We start from the raw sequence: 27,196 nt of genomic DNA on the forward strand, positions 1-27,196 counted from the left end.
TTTCCTTGTTTTTAGAATTCAAATTAAAAATCACATAATTTAGTCAAAACAATCTTTGGAAATCTGATCATTTAGATCTTGCTCTAGATAGTGGAGTTTTTAAGCTTTAAAATAAAACTTAAAAACGTATTGTATTCTAGAAATGTAGAAAACCAGTGATTAAAGGAATTATACGGCGAATTCAACAGAAGTGAAAAAACAAAACAAAATTGTATTAATTGTTTAAAACTAAACTAGGGCATACCAACTTTTTTTACCATGTATAAGCAGGAAAGGTATTTATATATTTGTTTTATTTTATGTTTACTTACACTAAACAGGTAGTATTACATAAAACAATTAATAACATATACAGGTACATGGTTTATGTTAACAAGAACGAAGATTCTCTAGTGAATTTAGAACTACGGTAAACTCTATAATTATAATAAATTTGGACAAATTTATTATGTGAGATCATGATTTGTCACACATTATCAGAGACCAGGTAGTATATGAATTGTTTAAATGACATTAATATATTTCATATAAATGTGTAATTATCAATCATGACATACAAAATAATATTGACATATTTATTGTATTCCTCCTTTCATTAAATGTATATTTTAATAATATAATTCTTATTGAAATATTTTATCTTTGATCTATTTATCCAGATTAATAGTTATTAATAAAATAAAATATAGTAATTTATTGATGGAATTTTTTACAGGTAAAACTGAAAATAAGATGTACCAAAAATTCAAAAATATTAAAAAAAATTTTGTTATAATTTTTTGTTATACATTTGGAATTCTCACTAACTATGGGCCACTATAACCAACACATATATATTGTTGGCTTGCTGCAAAAACTCATTAAGTCAAAAATGATTTTGATGAGTTTCTGGAAAAATCAATTGTTTACTAATGCCGATGGTTTAGGTGGTTTTGGGAAAAAATCATTTTGTAGTTTTTAGCTTCCGGCAATGAAATATGGTTTTGTGTGTTATTTCAAAACTAACAGTAAAATAATAATGAAAAAGTAGTATTTTGTTAATCAATAATTGGAAAGAAAAATATAAAATGTGACTTGTGAGTGAGTTTTCATTTTATGTGAAATATTGTCAAATTACTGATTTAATGAGTTAAATTTTTATAAATAAACTTGATGTTGAAAAACTAGTAAACTTTTTTTGGTAATATACCTTTTTTTATTAAAAAAGAATACAAAACCTTATAATAAATTTTGTTAAACATAATGTAACTAAGAACTAAAATGTCTCCCCGTCTGAGTCAGAATATCCAGGTTCAGGAATCACATCCTACAATGTTGTGCTTATTGGCAGCGATTTATACCAACCATGGTACTCATTAGGTATCACTCCTTCTTCGCATAACTTTAAAAGGTCTTCTTTTTTTTTAACGGATATTGGCAGCATAGTTTTGTACAACTTGCTTATTTTCAAGGTACTATAGTCAATTTTTTGAGTGGCTCTCGATTTTCTTTCAATATGAATGCTTTTATATTCACCAAAATAATCATAGCGGTATTCAAGAATACCCGGCTGTATTTTCTGAAATCTGAAGCACTTTACTTTCAACCAGTTTACTTTATCATTATTACAATCAGTTGTCTTATTTCTAAATAAAGTCTTGGATAAATCCAGTAAATTAAGAAATTCATTAAACTTAAACTCTTTGGTGATGAATGGATTTCCAAATTTATTTCGGTTACGTTTGGATCTAGCTCGTTTAAAAATACTTATCCAGTCATGGACTACATAAACTGGTTGCTATTTTTTCTCTTTTTCAATGGCACTGTGCATGAAATCAACCTCCATATAGCTGTGGCCACTTTCTAAGAATTTATGCTCTATGATATCAACCGCAGTTGTTTGAACAATATAAAGAAAGAGCAGCAATATTCTGGTTTCGGTTTTGTCCACCGCATGTATCCGAATATATGGTTACGTGTTTTACTTCCGGCTTTAAGCCTATAAACCAATTAAACAGTGATGTTCCAATTTCACAGCTAACTCGCTTTCCATGTAGTTCAGTCCATGCAAAGCAGTATGCTCTGTGTGGTTCTGGAGCTTCATAAATAGTTAAGTTATACATATTAATTTTTCGGCTGTAATACATCGGTGAAACATCGGAAGATGGAATCTGTAACACAGATTGTAAATCGAACGTAACCATGATAAATGCAGAATTGTCTTCCAAAGCAGCTTTATCAATTTCTTTTGATCGGGCTGCTTCATTTTTCCTAGTAATATGATTTTGGTATGTATCTTCCAGCAAGTTAAAAGTAAGTTAAAGCGGTCTTGAATGTTAGAATTTTGATACCGATTACAAGTTACGCACTGATCTTTTTTTGGCTTAAAAAAAGAAATATTATAAGATGTGCAAAAAATTTTTCTATATGCATGGGAAGAAACTGATTTAAAATTATTCTTTAAACAGTAGGCCCAGTATAGGTCGTACATCTTTGAGATTGATAGCTTACGATCTAAATAGAGTCGTTTTGAAGATTTTCGATTGTAATGACTTTCCATTGTTGGAAAACTTTCAATGTGGGCCTTTACAATATCTATGTCAGAATTGGAAGTTTTATTAACAGAAATTTTTTGTTCCTCTTCCATCTTTACCTTCGAATACACCCAAAGAATTTCTGTTTTTAAAAGCTGTCAAAATAGGACCATTATTTATATTAAGCGTTTTCATATAAAATGATTGACAAATTCTTATCTTGTTAGTACCTTTATAAAAATGGTATTTTTTTGCATTTGATCTTATCTTGCTATTTTGACCTTTCCTTGGTCTTCGACTTTGAGGCTCCTCTACATCAACATTTCTTAAAATAAAATCCATTTTGCGCTCATAAGCTTTAAGTCCCCAGTATTCTTTACAAATTTGTTTTCTATCGTCTTCATCAAATATGGTGGTGCACTTGAATCTACATAAATTCCCACAGGAGCTATTCTGAGGAGTTTTTGCCGGTCATACTCTCCCTTTGGTTGTTGAGTATTCTAGACATTTACTCATGTTTTTTTTATATTCGTTTCTATTCCATTTAGCTGGATCACTTTTCCTCCATCTTGTTATTACTTTCTTGCACCGATCATTATCGTAAGTTTTTGTCGCTCTCTTCCTTAGAAGACGATGCCTTAAAGAAAAAAGATCAAGTGAAGAATCATCTGTTTCTTCGTCTGATGAGGAATAAGGTAGATTCAATAGATTTTTTCCTATATTTTGATTTTGATTATTTGTTATAGTAGCTTCGATCAAAAATCCGCTATTTTCATCTACAATGTATTCTGTAACTTTTTGATCAGGTTGTGGAATTGCTACAAATAAATTCACTGTTTTATTATTTGATATTCTTTTAAATATTGAAAAAATTACCTAAGGTAGTTGGTTCTAAACATTTAACATTTCTGATAGTGTCATGCTCAAAAGTGTTTAACAATGAAGTGTGGTCATTTTGATTTTGCAATTCATTATTATTCTCGAGTTCAGACACATCAAAAACTAAAAAAAATACAATATAAGTAGAAATCTAGCACCAAAAAACAAAAACTGTACATATAAAATAAGTACCATTACAATAGAAAAATGCCAGCATTAATAATTAAAGCTTCAAATTCCTCGGGAACAAAGATTTCAACATTTTCGTCAATAAGTTTAATGGCAGATAATGGCACGAGTTCATTTTATTGATTTACATTTTCGAATTCATTATTGTCCGCTGGCGCTGGTGGGATATTTTCTTAAAAATACAGAAAGATTATAGTAAAGACCTAATATATATTTCTAAAGAGAAAATAGTATTTAAAAAAAAACAGTTTTATGAATGATTGTTAATTAAAGGGATTTCCTAAAATAAACATAAAAATAAAAGCTAAATTTTACCAATATTATCTGCAAATAACTCTTGTGCGCTACTGTCAGTTATATCTCTATTTAAAATATTATTTAAAATATTTTCATTTCCAATGCTCGGCTCATCATTTGTGATAATATTTTGACATCCATTATCTTAATAAATAAAACAATTATTATCAAAATGTGTGTTTGTAAAATATTGTACTATTGCAAAAAAAGTCCCAGTGATGGCACCACATTTATTATATAAAACTCATTAAGTCACTTAGTGAGCTTTTGCATGAACTCAAAACAGGCTTAATGACTTTTTTCGTGTAATTTTTATGGACTTCTTTTTTGGTACTTAGTGAGTTTTTAAGTGTTTAATATTTGGTTCAGTGATAGAACAACATTAGACTTAGTGATATTTATCAAAATCTCAAAATCTGAAAATATTGACTTAGTGAGTTTTTGCTGCAAGTCGACGATATATATCCAATTATAACCGTATATTCAGAATTTAAGTGACTACTAGTGACTTGATAGATGTGCTTCTGAGACACTAATTCCAAAATGATGCAAACATTTTGAAAAGTAGTATTTCTGGTCATTATCTGATTTTACATAATGTAGGACTATATCCTGCTACAAACATAGTCAAACTTCATCAAATGCATATTTTAAAATGTACATGTACAATAATTGCAGTATAATTAAATTTTACTATATTAAGCCCCTAAAGGCTTCATATATCTTCCTAAAGGCCTTATATATCTATGTATTATCAATATAGCAAAGACTGCATGTGCAGAGGTTTTGTAGGTTAAACCTAGATGCTTTAAATAATTTCAGAGAATTTTAAGGGCATGCTTTAAATCCTATGGCTTCTAAGGCTTTTAATTATTTTTTTTTCGGTTTACTGTTTCTTAGTTTCTGTTATAATACACTAGGACAATCACAGGAGATCATACTTATTTATTTTGCTGATATGGTGCTTTTGGTTAGAGATCAGATCTGGCAGGATGCCTTTCACAGGGCCGGGAGGGAGAAACACGTCTACAATCAAACTGTGCCTGGCCTCCAATTTGCTAGGATTAAACATAAATAAAATAGACCTTTTAACTTTCATTAAGACATACAATTTTTAGGCATAGAACTAAATAATATACTCAACAATTTTTATGAACACAGGGAAGTCATTTCACCAGAAACTGTAATTGCTGTATAAAAACCTTGGTTGAATCAGTTCTGTCTTATAGTATGGCAAGCGCCGTGTGCCACTCTGCCACTACTACTATGAAAAAAAAATTGGAATTTCGAAAGATAGAATGAACTTTGCCAAGTGCTCTACATAGATTTTTCAGAAATATAAACAACGTCGGTTAAATATTAACATTTAAGTGAATCATTGATTTTCGTGCAAATGTCATTAAATTGTTAAAAACTAGAGAACGTCGCATTTTAGGGCAAAACAGTTTTAGGGTTAAAGAGATAGTCAAATGAGACGCCCATTTCAGGAAAAAAATATAGGTGGTTTCATTTAAAAAAAAAAATCAAATTATGTACTACGCTTTTTTGGGACACCCTGTTTTAATCAAACTAATTTCAAAAAGTAGCCCCTTTAAGTTAATTAACATTCTCTTTATTATTTTTTTTTTCCGTTTCAAGATGTATATACAGGATGCCGCATCGAAAACGAAACATTTACGAAAACAAGGCATTTACTGGCAGTTTATTTTTTTTTTGAAAAACGCTCAGACCCCTGTTTAAGGGGGACACAAGTTTGGTGAAAAATCACGTGCAGCCCCGTGGGCGAGGGTGACATCACCCCTAAATCTTAAATAGGAAGGAGGTTCGAGTGATTCCTTATTTTAAAGGACTTTCAACTCCCTTTAGAATTAGGTAAAATTCAAGTACTTCAATTCATTAGTTTTGGATATTTATTGATTTAAAGCTTAAAGTAGACTCTAATAGGAACATCAGTTTGTACTATCTTCAGAAAAAAATTTAGTAAAAGGATTTACTTAATAAGTAGGTGCTTTTCTTCACTACGCCCATGATTTGTTTATCCGTTTGTTGTTGAAAATAGCGATTGGAGCGTTTTTTGTGGCAAAAAAAGGGTATGTCTTGTACTTATTTTAAATAGGAATTTTGTACATATAGTATTGGCCAAAAGTAAATGAACTAATCAAAAATTAAAACAAAACTGGAATTTTAATATTTTTTTGTTTGCCATAACAAAATTCTCTCAGTGTAACTAAATATTCTAAATCGTGGAATAATAAACATAAAGCAAATATTTAGTTTTTGCAAAGGACAATAACATAAGATGGCAAACACATTTTTTGGTCTTTTTTTGACTGGTTAGAAGTAGATGAACAACACAGATATACTGAGATAATTTTATTTGTGTGTTGCTTTCAGTATCAGTTTAGCCACTAAATAGTTGTTTAGCTTCTGCCATTATGCCACGCCGTATTAAGTTTTCTGAAGACCTGCAGCAGCGTATAATTGACGCCTACCAAAGAGGAGTCCTGCAATCTGAGATTTCAAGACAATTGCAAATGGGAAGATCAGTCGTCCATTACATTTTAAAAAAATTTCATGACAAATGAAATGTTATAGCCAAACCCAAATCTGGTCGCCCCAAAAAAGTTTATTAAAAATTAAAAAAAGCCATTAAAAGAATTTCTAAAGAAAATCTGTTTTTGTCATCCAGCAAAATATATGGCAAAATTGAGGAAATGGGATATCAGCCAGTAAGTGCAAGGACCATAGGACGGAAACTAGTGGAAATGCAGCTGTTTTCAAGAAGACCGCCAAAGAAACCGCTGCTTTAAAAAAAATGTAAAGGCCAGATGATCAGAATGGAAACGAGTGTGTTTTAGTGAAGAATCTAAATAACAATTTGTTTTCTTCGCATGGGATTTGTCATGTAAGGCGTCCCCATAATAGGTACCCATTTGTTACCGAAACAAACTCGGCCAACAGTAAAGCATGGTGGAGGGTCAGTTATAGTCTGGGGATGTTTCTCGGGATTTGGAATGGGCCCTCTATACAAAATAAATGGCATAATGGATAGGCTTATGTATAAAGATATATTACAAAATATTTTGCCAGCTTATCTGGGAGAAAAGATGCCATGATTACATAATTTTCAGCATTATAATGACCCAAAACACGCCTGGGAAAACATGGAGGCTGCAATAATCAAAAGACTGCTTAAGTCTAGGCCAAAAAGATGCCAGGAAGTGATTCGCATTGAGAATTATTATACAAAGTATTAGTTTAGGTTATTTTAAAAGATATTTTTAAGAGTTTTTTTTCTAATAAAAATTAAAAAAAAGAAAAGAATGCTTTATTTACTTAATTCTGTATAAATGTCATAATCAAGTAGATATTTATACATAAATTAACCATGATATATTCCACGGCAGAAAGAGTTTAAATTCTTGAAATTTTTATGGAAATAATCAGTGAGCTAATAGAACAGCACAAATATTTAATTAATGATATGAGACCAGTAACGCGTATCAAAAATATGTTAAAATTGTAGATAAATTTCGGAAAACTGGATCACTGGCCAATAAAAAACGCAACATTGAAAATCCCATAAGGAACGAAGCAATAGAAGAGGGAGTTTTAGGGCAAGTTCATGTAAATCGACAAATACTGTGTGTAGTGTACGTAGTATCCAACGGATTCTAAAGGCTCATTGTTTTCAACCGTATAAAATTCACCTTATACAAGAACTTAATGAAGAGGATTTAGATCGGCAATTAAAATTTTGTGAAGATATGAGTGAATGAATTATAAATGATCAACAATTTCTATTCAACACTTGCTTTTCCGACGAATGTTTCCTTTTTCTTAACTGGTGTAGTAAATCGTAAAATCTTTAACGATACCTTTCGTCGTTACATTTAATTTAAGTTCAATAAGTTTTAAATAATATAATTTACTTGAGGTATAATAGATTTTTTATATACCTAGAAGCTGAGGTTTAATCTATTAATCCCTGAGCTCGTTTCTTCTTTTCAATATCTTACCTAACTTTATTATGAATATTAAAATTGAAAACGATAAGAACAACGAGAAGACCTACTTATTTAATAAAAATACCTAAATTGAACCAACACCAACGTTTCGATAGTTATATCTACTGCCGTTATCAAGGTAAATAAAGTTAAATTAAATTAAAAATGTGAACAAAATATCCTTATCTTTTCAATCTCTCGTCTACAATCCCTTCAAAACTACTTAATTCGACAATAGTTAACATACTTTTTTTATAATTTCACGGTTGATTAATAGCTTGACAAACTGTTTTGAAAGATACTAAAAAATTCAAAAGTAACTTTTAAAATTAAAGGGGTGTGATTCTAATGTAATTTAATGATAGAAGATACAATCAATATCATATGAATCTGAACGATAATAATTATTGTATATGAATATCATACCGGGTGGTGCGTCGCCGAGCGGAACATAGGAAATCCCATGTAAATTTTAAGGGGGTCAATTATTGGCTTCCCTGTACATTTTACAGAAAAAATGTGAGATAACTTTTTGAAGAGACCAATCTGGCAAACCCTCGTGCAAAGTTTCAAAAAGTTTTAATAAGCGAATCTTGAATTATTCAATTAAATGTAATTGCAAAATTACCAAATTTTCGGTTCAGGTAAAACCAGACACCAGCAAACAATTTGTTATAAGTCTTTGTCAAATCTGACGTACAGCAAAATACAAGAAATGATTTTATTTCGTTTTATCAATCTCACAAACATACATTCAAAGTAAGATACGTTAACATTACTTTTTTATTGAAATTGAAAAGTTAGTAGGCGAAGTCTTTTCTCCACAAATAAAACGCTAATCCTCTAATTTAAGGAGTGATGCATTTCGGCAAGTGTTCTTGCCATTATCAGACTAGGGTTACTTAACACATAATTCTTGAGAATTTGTTATTGTCTGATGCTCTAGTCGAGTGAAACATGTAACCTTTGTCATTTTATTAAATGTTTCCGTGATGCTGTAAATTTTGTGTTCTTAACTTTTATAAAAGTAAACACGGCTTCTAATGTTCTACTGTGCATAAAGTATTAAAAAAAGCAAAGTTTCACCCTTATAAAATATTCTTACTTCAAGCGCTATCTGAATATGATTTTGATGGCCGAAATGAGTTTTGTGAGCAAATGCAGCAATTATGTAATGATAACAATAATTTTGTAAAACGGATAGTTTTTTCCGACGAGGCAACGTTTGCTCTAAACGGCCATGTAAACAGACAGAATTGTCGATACCGGGCGACCGAAAACCCTTATTGGTTCACAGAATGCCATACACCACACCCTCAAAAAGTCAATGTGTGGTGGCGGTAAAGTGGAAGGAAGAATTTTAGGACCTTACTTTCTTGATGACACTCTTACTGGTGAGAGGTATTTGAACTTTCTTTAAAATAATCCGATGATGAATGAATGAACCCGACGTGGTTGGATAGCTAGACGAGGGTTCATTGAATGTCTCCCAAGTTCGTCAGATTTAACTGCCCTCGATTACTTTTTATGGGGATACTTCAAAAGTAAAGTGTATGTCACTAAACCAGCGTGTTTAGAAGATTTAAAAGAACAAATATGCCAGGAAATTAGAATATTACTCTAGATGTCATCGACAACGTTCAAAAAGAATTTTTAAAACGTCCTGGTTATTGTCGGATTGTTTACAGTCCTCAATTCGAACATTTAATTTAGATAGGTATTTCTTTAATTTAACATTTTATCATAATTTTTCGTTCAAAATTGCTTATCTAACCACCATTCGTTTGTACCATATTCTTTTTTAAAAAAACGTTCTTTCTGATTCTGCATTAAAAAATTGTGGTTTCCATTTAAAAAACATATTCATGACGTCGATATCTTTTTTTTGAGTCATCCTGTATATTTAATTTTTACGTAGAAAACCCCTAAACCAAATATTAAAATCGACGGGTTCGGGTTTTTTTTTGCAGAAACTTAGCGAATTTATTCGCTACTTTACGGATGCACTGTATTTTAAATTATTAATTAATTTTAGGATGCCCTGTTCTATCTCTCTTTTTAGTAAAGAAATCCATGTATTAATTAAATCAACCGAACAAGTAGCTAAGCATTTATCTTCATTTAACATTATAAATGCACTTTCCTTTAATTTAAGTAATTATGAAATTGGTTCCTTTGCTAAAATTGAGGAAGCATTCCAGTTTATTGTCGAATACATGTTGTGTAATTTTTGATTTTTGAACCTCATTGGTTTTTTGTTCAAGATTTATGTTCATTAATTCTTTTTGGTGATGGTCTACATGTTTAACACAAGTGCAAGGCATTTTATATATTATATTTTTATTAAATTAATTTTCATTGAAAGGCTTAGTTTTTGTTAACAAATATCGTAATGTATTTTGCGATTTTAAAATAGTTCTTATGTTAAATTGTTTAGCAATTTTTTTTATCTTATCAAAAAAACATGGAATAAATGATGAAATAAGATTTGTCATAAAAATTGGTTGATTCAATTTTATACGTGAATTATCAAACAATTTTCCAAAAATTCTTTGGGATAATTATTTTGTATTAAGATATTTTTAATAAAATCTTTTTCAGTTTAACTATTGTCGAGTTAAGAAGGAGTTTTAAAGCGGGTGTAGACCAGCTCAATATTTTGCAGTATAAATACTCTCTTCAGATCTGTTATAGCATTTTCTACCAGCCTATATGTGATGACGTCAAGACAATTTTTATTTTAGCCCAGAGGCCTTAGTTCTTAAGGAGGTGTTAGTCCGGGTCATTGAGCAACTGAGAACAAAAATAGACCTATAAAGGTCATATGCAAATCCACTGATCTCACTAACGCAATGCTAAACAACTCAGAAACAACACGAGTTTAAAAAACCATTTGATTAGTCAGGATAGAATGCAGAAACAGCTGCAGAAGTATAAGCAAGTTAAACAAGCTATGAATGTAGTAAGAGGAGGAGGAGTACTGCTTGGTGTTAGGAGTTATATACAAGCCACGGCATTGATCTTCGGGACATTGAAAATTTGATACCTCGGATAGATATATTGGGATGTAAGCTGCTAATCTCTTATAAACCTGTATATATTTTTGTTAATTATATTTAACCACAAACGCCACTCAATATCAACTTTTTCTTGATTATTTTTCTGTGTATGAGCCCATACAAAACAATAAGGTCATCTGCATTAGAAACTTTAATATTACATCTATTCCCCAACTTAGAAAGTTAAATGATCTTATGGCATTATGCAGTTTCAAACAATTTAATATATGTAAAAATCCCTACAATAATATATTGGATCTTGTAATAAGTAATTTTAAGTGTGAACACTTGTTCTTGGAGATAAATCGCATCCCACCATAAATGTCTCCCTGGTATTGGAGAATAAATTATTATGTGGCTCCTTTCAACCTAATCCCAATAGTAAATGCTACAACTTTAAAAAGGTTAATTACCTTCTTCTTTAGAAACTCCTCTCGGAGACCAATTGGCAGTTTATGCGTCTGATGTCAATCTGGCACCTTCCTGTTAGACAATGTTTGGTAAAATAAATAAATGAAATAAACTATGACGCGAAGATTATTAATAAATGCCTGAGTTCTCCATAAATAACTAGATGTATAATAGGGTTATTACGGAATAAGTATTTCCGTTTTACTATGAATCACCCTAAAATACCAAAAAAAAATCATCATCCAAAAATAAAGACATATTTTATTATTGTTATTTTTTTAAGTGACATGATAAGTTCATTTTAAGTATTATTATTTTGTGAATACAGATAAATATATAATTTAGTAAAAAGACCAACTTGAATGGGCATTTAATGTTTAAAAATAAATATATACAGAGTGTACTTATTTTAGAGTTACTTATTTCAACCCAACACATTTCTCTAAGGACATAGAATATTATATGAAGCGATGAAGAGCGGCAAAATTAAAATAAACCAACCTCTTTTATTTATAACGTATTTCAATCTAGTTGAAAATTTGGCTGTTCGATACGTCAATTCAGTGTCCATTGGAATCTTATTCTCTAAATAGAAAAACAGACTTTTACTTTTTCAAAGCTCATTATATCTAGTCACTTTTTATAATAAAATTTATTAATATTTTATTTTAAATAATGTGCTTTATTTTGATGTTAAGACCTTTTTATATAAGTATGATATACAAATTAAAAAAGAAAACAAAACTTTTTTTATTCGGTTCTTACTAAAATAGTATGTATAGTAAGAATATGCATTTTCTAAATGAAACATTTTTTCTTTGAGATATTTTAATATTTACACTTTATGCTTCATTTTCTCCAATTAAATCATTTCCCATGTTTAGTTTTTCGGGTAGGGGTGGAGCTGATGATGGTTGATCTGATATATCAGTCGTTTCTGAAACTAAAGTAAAGAGTTTTTTAACTTCTGCCAGATGGGTTTACATGTAATACCTGTTTACTTACAATTAGTATTATCAAAATCTGAATAGTTTTTGCTGGTCTTCTGCTCTGTAAATAATACTTGAAAATCATTGCTAAATAATGGAGGTAACGCTTGCAAATAATGTGGAGTTAGAGATACTTGACTAGGTCTGTTTGATGGCTGACCCATTATAGAGATAGTATCACTTAGCTTCCTTCTAAAAACCATTGTATAAAATGTGTAGATGATTAAAATGATTAAAATCCTAATACCTTTTTGTACTTAATTTGCCAACAAATCTCTTGGCAATAAGTATAATAGCCACCAAAGCCACAATAATGCAACTAGTCACAATAATTCTGTAAGTAAGAATATGTGTAACGTCAGGAACACTATATACATTTAATCCTGCTTCTTGCACATAAGTCTCTGCATAAGTTTGCCATAAGATGCTTAAATGTTTCCTACTTAACATATAACCTTTCCACAAATCTTGTTCGTCTTCATAATGAGTCAGCTTGACAATTGGAAGGGCAAAAGTGAGCGTGACACATTTAGCTGAATTAGGCCATGCTATTGGACAGGGTTCTAGGTTTTCTATTTTAACATTGGCTGCTCTAAAAATAGTAGCATAAAAAACAAGTGTATCAAAACATGTATGAGTTACTTACGTTATAGTTCCATTTATAGGGCATTTTTGCACTCGACAATACTCTTTTCCCATATCACATATAGCCTGTTTTAGGACGATCAGTGCAGAATTAACAAATTCATTGGAAGATTTCCCTAGTAAGTAAACGGTTAAGGTGTCTTCCTCCTCTGGAGCAGCAGTTGGCATTAGCTCTGTTGTTGTTGTAGAACTAGGTTCTTCAGTAGTTGTAGCTGCTTCTCCTATTTTAAATGAAAGTCAATTATTTAAAGTAAGAATCAGTTAAAATTATATCCTTAACTTACCAACGCGGGTAAATTTCAGCGAAAAGGTATTAGAGCTATTAGATCCAGAATATTCCACCTGCAACTTATTACTATTGTATAAATAGCTTGGTTTACCACTCACAGTATAGCTAAATATTAGTGCGTCGTCGTTTTCCACATCATCGGCGGCTGATAGCAAAACGTTTATCATTAAAACTAGTACATATTTAATCAATTCATTTTACCATTTTTGACAGTAACATAATCTCCACTTTCTCCGTCTATATCCAATTGAGTAGCCTCTACTTGTATCTGATACCCTTCGTCTGCTTTAATAATGAGTGGACTATCACTTTTTGGTGTCCATGTTAAAGTTTGTACCTCATTTGTCAGTAGTTCTTCATTTATGTTGTCAGTGCTGAGAGCTTAAAATATTCAATTAAGTACCAAAAATGTAAATCAAGGAGTATTTAAAAAAAATCACTTACCACTGCTCAGCAATAAAAGTACAGAATAGATTACTAAACTGCGCCGCATATTAAACAAATTTGGTAAAAAAAATGACACATAATATAAATATTTAATGGTTTGTTTCGAATTATAATTTATTTGTTCTATCACTGTTCATTCAATCATTGCCACTGCTAATCTTATCTTAAGTTATCGACATCGACTTTAGATTATACTTACCTAGTATCAATATATCGATAAGAATCTAGGATTAATATGACTCTTGTAGTCAATATTTATATGAAATCAATTATATTGTTAAAATAATATACTGCTGCTTTTTTATATTGTATAGATAAGAAGATGTATATCTTTTTTCTTTTCCTGTATTTTTTAACCTTTTTTTGCAGTTTGTTAAATTGTAAAATTTTCTCTCTTTTGTTTTGTTGTGTATTTATTTTTTTCTTGATTGTGTGATTCAGACACCAGAAATAGTCAGAAAAGCTAATAAAATTTGATTTTTTGAAAAAAGTGAAAATGGGAATGTTAAATGAATGGAAAAAGGGGAATGTTACTTAAGTTAGAGGGGCTACTTTTTAAAATTAGTTTGATTGATATAGGGTGTCGCAAAAAAGCGTGGTACATAATTTGATTTTTTTTAATGGAACCACCTATATTTTTTTTTTTTGAAATGGGAGTCTCATTTGACTCTCTCTTCAACCCTAAAACATTTTTTCCCTTAAATGCGACGTTGCCTAGTTATTAAGCATTTTAAGAAATTTTCACGAATATTAATGTTTCACTCAAATTTTAATATTTACCACCGACGTTTTTTATCTTGTTGAAAAATCTATGTAGAATCTTTGGCTAAGTTCATTTTATCTTTCGAAATTCCAAAATTCATTTTTTTTATACAGGGTGAACAAAATCGTTACTCAACTAATAATAATTTCAATTCAATTTTGCGCTATTTTTTAAATGAAACACTCTGTATCTAGTAACGCGTTTTGATAGAACACTGTTTTATCTTCAATTTGATACCAACCAAAGTTTGATTTTTTTCTAACCGTTTTCTCAAAATTTATTTTTAAAGAAAGAATTACATATTTTTTTTGGTAAGACAAATAAGGACCTATAAATACAGAAATCCTCCGTAGGAAAATGCCACAAGAAAAATAAGTATCACTCCCATCAAGTTCAGTTACATCAAGAATTCACCAAAAACATTAACAATCATCATATCTTTTCTATTTGTTGGTGCAATACGACAAACTTCGGATTTAACACTTCCGCACAAGAACAAATCCAGAGGCGTTAATTCTGGTGACCGAGGAGGCCATTCAGTGGGACCTATCTAGTATAAATTTTAATAAATATGGATACGAAAGTTAATTTTAATAACTAACCTAGCCTTCCAATCCATCTATTACCAAATTGGTGTGTAATATGTTCCCTGACTTTTGCACTGAAATTACCTGGTGCACCGTTCAACTGTAGCCACATCTTACAAAGTCAGCAAGATCTTGAGTCAAGGGTGGAAAATCCACTTTTAAGAAATTTAGAAAAACTTCTCCTATTACACGATTTTCTGTGGCCAATTAGTTTAGTGCTGATGGCCAAATGGTTTCTTCATTTAAAAGTGATTCCGTTCTAATTTGCTTTTTGTACTCTACGCTTCCAGTACCTTCGAATTTATGTTTTTTTAATGAAATTTTTTCCTAATAAACTCTTAAAGCCAAAAAAAGTTCCCAAGGCATTCAACGATAACGTAAATCATATTTACTAAGTCTCGCTGAGAGTAATTCATTTTGACACAAATTTACTTAAACATGTTTGCTTAACATGAATGATAAATAAACATTATAATTGGCATACGTCACACAACAAAGAATAAATTAATCATAGCCAACTTTTTACTTGTAAGAAAAAATTTCTTATTTTTAAATGAGATAAGCTTCACGGTTATTATAACTATTGACTTTTTTTCTTAGTAAAAACTGTTCGAAATAGCGAAATAGAATTGAACAGAGTGACAAAGTGCTTGTCACTCTTAATTGTTTTCCGTCGTAAGTGTGGTAATGCCTATGAAAAAAATTAATTTTTTCTTTAAGAACAAATTTTGAGAAAACGGTTAGAGAGAAAGGTAAACTTGTTGGTATCAAACTGAAGATAAAAGAATGCTCTATCAAAACTCGTTACTAGATACAGGATGTTCTATTTAAAAAAATTGCGCAAAATTGAATTGAAAATATTATTATTTGAGTAACGCTTTTGATTACCCTGTATAAAAAATAATAATTTTGGAATTTCGAAAGATAAAACGAACTTAGTCAAAGACTACACAGATTTTTCAAAAAGATAAAAAACGTCGGTGGTAAATATTAAAATTTAAATTTATGTTAATGAAACATTAACTTTCGTGAAAATTTCTTAAAATGGTTAATAACTAGGTAACGTCGCGTTTTAGGGAAAAACTGTTTTAGGGTTAAAGAGAGGGTGAAATGAGACTCACAATAGGTGGTTCCATTTAAAAATAAACTCAAATTATGTACCACGCTTTTTTGGGACACCCTGTATCAACCAAACTAATTTTAAAAAGTAGCCCTTTTAAAATAATTAACATTCCCCCTATTTAAGGTTTTTTTCCGTTTCAAGGTTTAGCCGCAATCAAGATATTAAATAGACACCCTGTACAGAGAAAAACAAACCACCAAAAGTGGTTTGTTTTTCTCTGCCCTGTATAAGAACTTAGCCTACGTTATTTTTCTAGTATTGTAGCTTCTGAAATAGGCTGTGCACAAGTTTACGGAGCGGGGAAAAAATGTTTTCGCGGAAAGTATAAAAAAAATATGAAAATAGCCACGAGAAAGAACGATATTGCACCATGATATATCGCGACAAGACTAATAGAACGGAAAATGCAAACATGGCCGAACAAAACTAAACTATATAATTGACTATAAGGGATTGGACCTTTATCCCTGTTAAGAATATTTTTTTGATTTTGTGAATATTGCTAAACTTTCGTATGCATCTAATTTTCTTATGTTATTACTTAACTGCTTTAACTGCTTCTTCGTCACGAATTTATTGCATTGCATTTACAAAGTTTTTTTGATCTTTTTTAGTTTTGAACGGCTCAGTATTAGTCATCTGAAGTTTCTTAAAAATTATTTCAACATGCGTAGCATGATTTTAATAAGCAATGTTAACCAAAATATGAAATCTCTATCCTTCAATCTAAATTTATATGCCGGCTTGCTCAATGCTTGAATTAAAATTAAATATTTGTGTTATTCTCTAAAATACCCATAACTCGCATCAGCGCTCATTTCGGTATTCTTAAACTGTATTAACTTCATCTATACTCTATTTCAGAAGTGTGTAGAGCAATAAAACCTCATTAGGTATGCAAAAGTGGTACACGGTGATCCACCAATATTTTATGCCACTACCTTAGTTGGGTATTAGTTTCAATGTAAAATTCTTTCTTTTCGTTGATTGCAGGTAGTGCCACCCGGTTTTGGGTCAATTTATGAGTTTTGCCCATTGTTACCCACTGATAAACATTGAAAACGGTTCGCCAAAGGCGTGCAACTGGGACTTGTTTTTTACCTTATAATTAATGTACTTAAATGATATTTTATTTTAGAAAGTTACTTTTGTTTAAATGGAATAATAGATTTTTTTCACAAATTTATTGAACATAATATGTAGAGTAAAACAGTTGAAAATGTCACTTTTGGACCTGGCACTTTTTGAACAGTGTATAACAATTTTAAATTATAATAGATTGTAGTCTTCTTCGTCATCTGACGAACTGTCATCACCTCTTGACATTATAATTAAAGGATCGACTGTCTGATCGACGAGGTTGTCAAGATCCCACATTTTGTCCTCTTGCTTAATTACATGCTGGACTGCTTTTCGCCAATTCTCTGGTGTCGCTTCCGTAATGGCTTGATCAAACAGTAGCTTAACATCTTTCATTTTAAAAGTCGTGTTTTGTCTTGCTACAAATCCTTTTACCTGCGCCCATATCAGTTCTATAGAGTTTTGTGTAAGTTTGCTATTGCCAGCAGTTCTTTTTTTATCAAATTTGCTTCAAACGCAATACCTTTTGCAGTCAGCCAATCGATAATTTCTTGCTTTCTCCAATTTGAAGTTGGCGTCTTCTCTATTCGCCGTGAATGATAGCTTGCGTTATCCATAACCACCACCGAATTAGCCGGAAGAAATTTTATCATTTCACCAAAATAGCCCTCGAAAACGTCTGAGTTCATGTCTTCATGGTAATCTCCTGTGCGAGTCGACTCAAAGGTTAGCAGACCTTCATTTAAAAATCCCTCTTCGCTTCCAATATGTGTGATTATAAGTCTTTTTCCTTTTCCCGAAGGTACTTTAATACCCGTAGACAGGCCTTCTATGAAAGCTTGGCGAGCACTGGTTATATTTTTGTCTTGCCACATTTTTTGGACTATATAACCTTCGTTAATCGACGTCTCATCAAGATAAAAAACTTTCTTTTGCTCCCTGCGGTACTGCTTGATACTTCTCAAATATTGTCGTCTCCAACAAACAATTTCGTCGCTCTCCAGTAAAAGTGCTTTGCGGTTATGCTTTTCCCAGACAAAATCCATATTTTTTAAAGTTTTCCATAAAAGTTTTCTACTTATCAACGGAATACTGTCATCTCGGCCAAGCTCCATTAAAATTTTGTCTAGGGTGGGTATTTCCTTTTTAAAATAAAAAGAGTGAACTTTTCTTCGAATTATACATTTAGCATTTTCATCAAGGACTTTTGTAGGTCGTCCTGGCTTTTGCTTGGGAGATTCCACTTGACCTGCTACTTTTCTTTCCCGCAACAATTTGAAAATGGTGGACTTTCCAATTCCACTCATTCGAGAACATTTTTCAACAATTTCTTGCACAGTAAAACTAGGGTAATCGTGTTTTATGCAATCATGTACATTTAAAATAATAACTTTTTCACTCAGCGATAGTGGAGAATTTTTAGTACATCTTTTCGTTGGACTGAATACCTCCATTTTTTAAATATTGGGATAATAATATTGTGATTACACTACAGCGTAGCAGTGACTACTAACGTTTAAAATATGATTTAAAAGTATTTATAGTCTGTATATATTACCTGACCCCATTTTTGCATGTTACAAAGCGTTAAAAGATAGGTACCTATACAAAAGGATTAAAAGTATTTATTTAGTATTTAATCTCTTTCAAAATAAAGGCATTTAATCCGTGAAAATTAAATTCATAAATATTATAAGTACCTGCGCCTATGAACTACCACGAAATGTAGCCAAACAGAACGGAATTCCCCAGTTTATTGCTCTATACACTTCTGAAATAGAGTATAGTTTGTGATGATCGTAGCAATCGTGTATGCGCTACCTCATTCAAAACTTTTGTTCTTTGAGGTGATGTGCTAAAAAGGAACAAATCTCAGATAAATAAACAAAAAAAAATCCGCACAGAGACCTTATTAACTGAAGCCGCATTGCTCAATATAAGTTTCATTGTGGATGTGCATAGCAATGTACAAAGTAGTTTGAAAATAAATATTTATCACTGAAACATTTACACTGACGCTCATCATAACTTTGCGCTTTTTATCTATTTGGCGTGTCATTTAAAATACAATTTGTCATTAAAATTGCGCTGTGTCCAGAAGGATTTCCAAAATTTCAGAATATTTCCACTGGCTTATTGAATTTAATATATCAGAAAACAATTACTAATTGAAAGTTGTGTCATTTCTTTAGCCACTTCTTCATAGTAAACACCAAGCATATAACTTTACAGTTCATTTTGAATAGGCTTAGAAGTCCTTTTAACACTGTTGCTTTTTCAAAATGATCTTTTAAATCTCTATCTAATAATTGAGAAGTAAAATTGATTAATTCTCGAAAAACTGCTTTATTTGTGGATTCTTCAGACTCACCTTTACCACAGTATAAAGAACAAGACAGTAGGTTCACTCTCTTGCGGCCGTTTGAAGTAGGGACTTCTAAACAGTGCCGACTTTTTTTACGCGGTCGTAAATCATTATTTAGTTTCGACGGCAATCCTTTACGATACGGGGGGTGTTTGAAACATTTTTAATAAGGAATACTTTCATACATCGCGGCGGGCAGCGTGTAATATATGGAATTTTTTGAAATTAAAGGCACTTTGTATTATTGTTAAAATGAAATTGAAAGAATATTATTAAGTATCTCTTTTGAACAAATAACTGTAAGAAAAACACTTGGTAGATAGCTTTAAAATTAAGTTTATTAGAATGTACACAATTAAATCTTAGCTTTACGTTCCTTTCATGCTCTTTTCTTAACTGACCAAGAAACTACCTACCTAATATTACATACACTTAATTAATAATAACTTCGTTAATATACCCATTTTTTAAATATTTAATAAAATTTACATAATAATGTGATAACAACACTCAGCATATGGAACTCTATAACAGTGAAATATAAAAAGGCAGTTAAATAAAAAAAAACTTATTAAATGCCTAATTATTTGCTTTTTAAATAGGGGATGAAAGAACAAACCACTAAAATTCAAAGAAAATGAAAATAGGTGTTTTACAACCTAGAATTCATATAAATATGCAAAATAAATATAGTTTTACATTGGGGATTATAGTACACATCAATATTTTGAAACTTAAACCCTTAAAAACCACCCTTAATGACGAAAAAAATGCAGTTTTAAGTATGGTTAGACGGTATAAGTGGCTAAAATTTATATCATTCAAATGATTGCAATGCAACTAATAATAAATCGGATAGCTTTCACTATTAAAAACCACCACTAATAACAGAATATTACCAAAAATTTTGCATTTTTTTAGATTAAAATCACGATTTAAAAAAAATATGTACTCTAAATCCCTGACACTTTTTGAACATATTATTGGTACCTATATATAGTCCATTGTAGAAGGCTACGCTTTAATTTTTGAAATAAATACATAATTTTTTATGATAATTTTTTTTAAAACTGCTATTATTTTTATTTTATTCCTAACTTTTTTAATTTTTATGCTAATGACTTACAATCAAGTTTATTTTTAAAGTTTTTGATAGTACATACTTGAAAAAATGTGCTAGATATTTGTCTAAAAAACGTTTTTTTTTAAATTATTTCACGTTATTATTTTACGTCATTATATTTTGTTATCTAAAAAAAGGGGTTATGTTCACACAGTTGTATCTTAGTGCCTATAGCACCTAGATAAATCAAACAAAAGCCAATCTTTTGTTTTTAAACCAACTTTTGTTTATTAGATTTGTTTGTAGGATCTCAATTTTCCGAGATATTTAAGAAATACTGAAGAAAAGCGTGTATTTTTTTCTGTAAACTAATCCATTTTTATTTTTTAAAAAATGTATATCCCCTTTTACTCCTGCAGCCATCTACGCAACATATCGCTGGCATTTTTAAAGTACAAAATTTCCGCACAACGCTATTATAGTTCTAATATTGAAGACGCCCCTGTATAACGCAGTCGCCACCGGGCAGCAAAAAAGAGTAGCATCAGAAAGCGAGTGAGAAAGGCAACATTTTGGGCGGCGCTTAGAGTGATCCTTCTATTCTAGTTTATGTTCGGTGCCTTTACCTCGCAACGCTAATTCTAATGCGCTACAAAATCTAACTAATATATATATACATATATATATATATATAAATCAGTATTTATTAACCTGTTTGTTGTGCATAATAATATTTTGTCTAAGCCGAATTTAACGAAGTCATTATATTTTATTTTCCGAGCATAGAGTAACTAAAAATATTATTTATATGTACCTTGCTATTTAAATTTTTTTATAAATACTAAATTAGTGACACCATGTTTTTTTCACATCCCAACCCAACCCCGAAACAAAACACATACGAAACCAAAAATACATAAACTTTTAATTATATCCACAAATCCAGCTATTCCTAAAATATAAATTACGCTATTTTCTTGTACGGCGTTTAAAGCTAAATGTTGCCTTTTGTGTTTTTACAATTTCTAAATTGGAAAGAGGCCGTCCAAGTATTTTGATTTTCGTCCAACGAGTGCGTAGAAAAAAGCTCTGCTTGTGCTCGGTACCAACGTATTTAATCGTATTAAAAACGCATCGGCGGCGTGACTCCAAGTAACCGTTTCCAATGCATTAGCACCAGAGCCAGGATAATGCATTGTAGTAATAATTCAAATTAAAACAAATTTTTAAAATAATAAAAATTTTAAAAATGATTAAAACATTTTACAACCAGTGCCATGCCCCCTTGACTCCTTAAAACGAGCACTACTACATTGATGCTCCTACAAGTTTAACAATTATTCATAATTTTAGAATTAACTTTATCTTCTTTCTCGATCGCTATTAGTGTTTTTATTGGTCACATTTGCGTTCAATTTCTTTCAACTTACGGACCACATGAAAACCTTGTTAAAAGTTTTCAGCCTTTTATCTCCCTCCTACCGGCAGCCGATCCTGTATATTATGTAGGCTAGCTAGCTAGTAAATTATATTATTTAAGTTAATACGTACAGGGTGTCCCATTTTGGGTACTTTTGCGGGATATCGCCATTATTTTTAGAGATAGAGAGTTGAGATTTTCGCGACACTGTTCTACTTTTTCGTAAAACTAAAGACGCTGTTAACAAAATTTTCATTGCATTATTTTTTAAGATACAGGGCATTTTTAAAATTTTTGCTTTTTGGAACCCTTCTCGTATCTCCGTTGTTTTTAAAATTTTTGTAAAAGTAAAAACTCATTCTTATAGATTTTTTTCCGTAGAATCTAGTGATATATATATTTTTTTTTGATTAATACTTTTTGAGTTGTAACCAAAACTTGTTTTTTTAAACCGAACACCCTATATATTTCTAGTTCATAAAATTGACCTTTTTTTAACCTTTTCAAAAATATATAACAGTGTGGACTTATTTTCAAAAATAAGCAAATAACTAACAATTTTCTAAATTAAATGCATAATTTAATAGGCCATGTCAATAACAATACTAGACAAATAAAAAGTTACAAATTAATATAACGACGAATGGGGAATTGCACCATTCTTATTTTTGTTGCAATAAAAGAACATAAAAAACAAATATATAAATTTAATAAACACTATAAGAAAACAACCATATAACAAAACAACATTTTTACAAGATACAAAATTGGCACATCTTTGTAACCCTTTGAATAACATTCAAAATAATAATTTGTTTCCTTCTCAGATTTTTAAATGCTAAATGAATTGCGTCTTGAAGTTCTATTAGGATATTGCATTGTCTTTTATACAATTGATCTTGTATATACCCGCTATATTGGGCTAGAGGGATATTTTTCAGAAGTTGTGGAATAACTTCCTCAAGTATGTCTAGGTACCTACGTGCTGTAAGACCCCCTTTAAAAATTCGATATACTATTTGTTTTCCCAAAATAAAACAAGACACTCCAACTCCAAAGCGTCCTTGTTGTATATATTAAATTTCTATTTTCTGCATGCCAATTTCGAATATTATGTCGGTAAAAAATGCCCGCACTTGAAAAAAAGGATTCATCAGACAAATAAGTTGTTGGCATCAATTTGCTGCATATACCATTGGCAAAATAGCGTCCGGCGCTCGGCAGCGCCAAGATGTAAATGTTGAACTATGTTAAATTTGTATAGATAATACTTATATTTTTTATAATCGTTGTGGGTCAGTGTTTGGCACTCCAATTTCTTTTTCGATTTTTCTGCATGAGCTCGAGGGTGTCGCTTCTATATAACCTAAAACATCTATTTCTTTTTCTTCCCTATTTTCTTTATTGTATGCTTTAGGACGCGGCTGAACAAAAGACCGTGCTTAAGTAAATTGTCCTTTAAATGAGCAAATATGCCAAAAAAACGGTTGCCTTCTCTCTGCATATCTAATAAACATAAAATTAAAAATTGGTAGGTAGTCATATAACGGCTTCTAACTTACCTATGGAAATATAGTTCTGAAGCTTCTTCTGCATGCTTTGTATATTGCCTACCATTAAATTATGAATTTGATCATTTAAAAAGGTAAAAAAAGGCCAATATTATGAACTATAAATATACAGGGTGTTCCGTTTAAAAAAACATAAGTTTGGGTTATAACTCAAAAACTATTACTTTTTTATTTTACTTATACAAATACCTTAAAAATAACGGAGATATCCCGCAAAAGTACTAAAAATGGGACATTCTGTACATCTATAGCAGTATTACCCACACATGAATTTTATTATAGGTAAATCGATTACTTAAGATCGCGGGACAGCCCTTTTTGTCTAGTATATTTTTCTAAATTTTGGATATAATTTCTCGGCAATTTTCACACACTTAAATGACAAATAACGTACATTATTTTTGAATTTGAACGATTAAATGCAGAGTTTACATTTAGTCAGATCATATGACACGACTTCTTCAATAATAAAACTTTCACCAACATATTCAATTTCCTCGATTCCTTTAATTAGAAAGCAAGTGATTATAAAGTTTCCTACTCATAAATAATCGATCTGTGAACAAGTGCCAAACCTGGAACTGGGATGTATGTATGTTAGCGACTAGCGTTATGCCTTAGCGAATAGAACAAGCATATTCTACCACTGACAAGCAATGGCTATGTTTGTACATCATACAGGCAGTTTCCAGAATAAATAAGGATGTTTGTGTAAGCATTCTTTTGGCCTTAAATATAGATCTGCACGTTTCTTTAGGTTTCAAGCCATATAAAGCCTCAAAACAAATAAAGGCTGTCGCCAACACTAGTGGATGTTTCCCCTGGAAGCAATGTCTGAAATTCTACAAGAGAATAATGTACCGTTTTTGACCGATCATAACAGATCTCAAGAGCAACCGTTTTTTCTATATTACAACTAGTTCCCACCCGTTTATAGAGAATCTAAATATGGTGGTTAAACTTTATTTGGGAATCGATGATTATTCCCAGGGTCTTCAAAACGAAATATGTAGGTTTTTTTCTCTTTTCGAAAGTGAGAGTTAACTTTTTCCTATAGCTATTTCTTTTTTTGAAACTAAAATATTTCCTAGAACTATTTTAGTTTCAACTACTGAAGAGCTGCTTGAAAAAGTGCGAAAAAAATTGGATTTGCTTACAGAATCTAAAAACTCTTTAGGTATGTTTTAAAAGGTTTTTTAAATATCCATTATAAAAGAATATATCTAGTATTCTCTTGTCTTTTTTCTGTAATTTAAGGCAATAATGGTTTTAGATATTACTCAAAAATTGGCCGATTTATATATTAATTATTCAAAATGTTTTAATGCAATAACAAAAATGAACGAGTCGAAAAATAACGAATTTATGTACAATTATCCGAAAGTCGCCTCAGGCGGGAGTCCGTTGTGATACGAAATAAAAAAATAACTGTTCTGAACAATGCAATGGGTTTGTTCCCAATGTCTTTATGTGATATATTAGACTGGACATCGGCTCGCCGTGTCTCATTTTGAACGTTCGTCTCACAGTCTACGCTTTTGATAGCCCAGCTATTATTTTTGGAAAATTAATAAAAATAATCTATAGATTAAGGTAAAACACTACTCATGTGGCCAATCAAGTAATATTAAAGTGACATTCATAGTATAATTATTATGTTCTAATCTGAAAAATATAAAATAGTTAATAAAAGATATAGCCTCCTAGAATTGAAAAAAAATGGTAATAAACAAGAAAATTCGAAATTAAGCATATTATATTTTTCTTTTTATTTAGTTTTGAGGTCAATTCTAATTGAATGCATTAATATCAGGCATCCAAAAGTGAAACGTCGTATTATCTTTTTATAGATTTTCATTTTAACCCTCATCTTGGACATCTAATATTCTCCATAGGCCAATGATCCACTGTCTTTCCTATTGAAGTTCTTGCAGCTCAAATACAAGATGAAATTTCGAGCCTTAATAATAGAAGCTGCTTCGATGCGGGACTTTTTAAGTAAGTTTCATACAAATTTAACAGAAATCGATTTATTTCCTCTATACCTTTTTCAGACATATCTTTAAGCTTATCAAAATTTTCCAAAACATGCGTTCTAAGATTGACGACCAAAAAAATTTACTTCATTGTTTCGGAAGATGATGGTGGACCTAGAAGACCATTGGTTTGGTGTGAACTACCCGTAAGCTTCTATTTTAAAGAGTATAACATTGTAGGTGTTAGCGAACTTTATAATGAGATATTCCTGGAATTATCTACAGGTATACTATATATTTTTTCCTTTTGGTTCTATTCAGATGTAAATATAATTAAAATATTCTTTAGCATTGTTAGCGAGGTCTTGTTCAGTACTCAAACAAGACGTTAAAACCTTTAAGATTAAATTAACCAATAAGGACAGTCCTTGTCTTACATTAGAAATGGAGTTGGTAAATATGTTATTATCATTTTTACTTAATTAATTATAGCTTGCAAAATTATGTGAAGGTTTCAGGGGAACAGCAAGGTCGACAATGTGTCCACGACATTCCAGTGGAAGTAATTTCCAGAAAACATTGGTCAGACTATCAGGAACCTGGTTATGATGATTTTCATGTGAGTAAAAAGTATTTTAAGAAAAGAAAATTGTTTGGATATTTTTTTCTTTTTAGGTTTCTATTCAGATGCCTAATTTAAGATCCTTAAAAAATATTGTCGAAAAAATGAAGAATATGAGTCATAGCCTGATAGTTAAGGCTAACAAAGCTGGAAAGCTAACCCTACAAATAAAAACCAGTACTGTAAAGCTTTCAGCACATTTTCCAGGTCTGAACGTTAATAGTTTTGCAGGTACCTTAAATCCTTTTCCTTTAAAGTTTAGATGTTTATAATAAGAATTATTTTAGAAGGACATGTCAGAGAGAGTGTTTATGAGGATGAAGATGATAATAGTGCAGTATCATCCACAATCGACATAAAAAAATTTATCACATTCTTGACGGGCATGCAATTGAATCACTGCCAAGCAGTATGTAACATAGTTCAAGGAAAGATGGTTAAGTTGTACATGGAACAACCTGGAGCCTTGGCTTTGCAAATATTTTTAACAGAATTAAACGTTTAGTTTTATTTATTTAATAATACTTTTTATTTAATACTAAACAAATAAATTATTAAACTAAACAAATATACATAATAACACAAGGAATAATACTAAGATATAAAAAGGTAGCCATGTTTTCAAATAACTAGTAAAGGAAACATATTTAGCATGCCAAGTTATGAGTAACGCTAGCTTAACCATATTCCATTTGTTATATCCTTCATATTGCATTAAATTTAAAGCTGTTGCTACATGAGAGTGACAGTTATCGCAGCATATATTGTGCAGTCGGGTTTTATAGATTTCAGCTGACTCTATGACTGCAGAGTCCCAACCTAAAAAAAATTAGTTAAACTAAAGTAACTTATTAATTTGATAGGTATATTCTTAAATTTGATAATTTGTGGTGATATCGTT

General features: G+C 30.8%; 2 protein-coding genes across 5 annotated transcripts; one reads left to right on the plus strand and one right to left on the minus strand.

The window, feature by feature from the left end:
* On the plus strand, nt 1-26,809 carry LOC126736601 (checkpoint protein HUS1-like). 4 transcript variants are annotated; one of them, XM_050441034.1, is made up of 7 exons: nt 1-275; nt 25,548-25,695; nt 25,752-25,958; nt 26,023-26,126; nt 26,185-26,292; nt 26,349-26,526; nt 26,583-26,809. In XM_050441034.1, the coding sequence occupies exons 2-7, from the start codon at nt 25,644-25,646 to the stop codon at nt 26,798-26,800; spliced, it is 867 nt and encodes a 288-aa protein (XP_050296991.1). In that variant the 5' UTR covers nt 1-275; nt 25,548-25,643; the 3' UTR covers nt 26,801-26,809. The 4 variants fall into 4 exon arrangements, with proteins under 4 accessions (XP_050296991.1, XP_050296994.1, XP_050296992.1 ...); XM_050441037.1 differs by having other exon boundaries at nt 26,586-26,809; XM_050441035.1 differs by lacking the exon at nt 1-275 and adding an exon at nt 341-487.
* LOC126736597 (uncharacterized) lies at nt 11,989-13,891 on the minus strand. The gene is made up of 7 exons (XM_050441026.1): nt 13,723-13,891; nt 13,480-13,659; nt 13,274-13,423; nt 12,991-13,210; nt 12,592-12,936; nt 12,361-12,536; nt 11,989-12,298 (listed from the first exon to the last, which is right to left on the minus strand). Exons 1-7 carry the CDS (start codon nt 13,769-13,771, stop codon nt 12,198-12,200), a joined length of 1,221 nt encoding a protein of 406 aa, XP_050296983.1. The 5' UTR covers nt 13,772-13,891; the 3' UTR covers nt 11,989-12,197.
* Nucleotides 26,810-27,196: the final 387 nt, after the last annotated feature.

The sequence above is a fragment of the Anthonomus grandis genome, chromosome 5, assembly GCF_022605725.1.
Source record: "Anthonomus grandis grandis chromosome 5, icAntGran1.3, whole genome shotgun sequence".
Classification (NCBI taxonomy): Eukaryota; Metazoa; Arthropoda; class Insecta; order Coleoptera; family Curculionidae; genus Anthonomus; species Anthonomus grandis.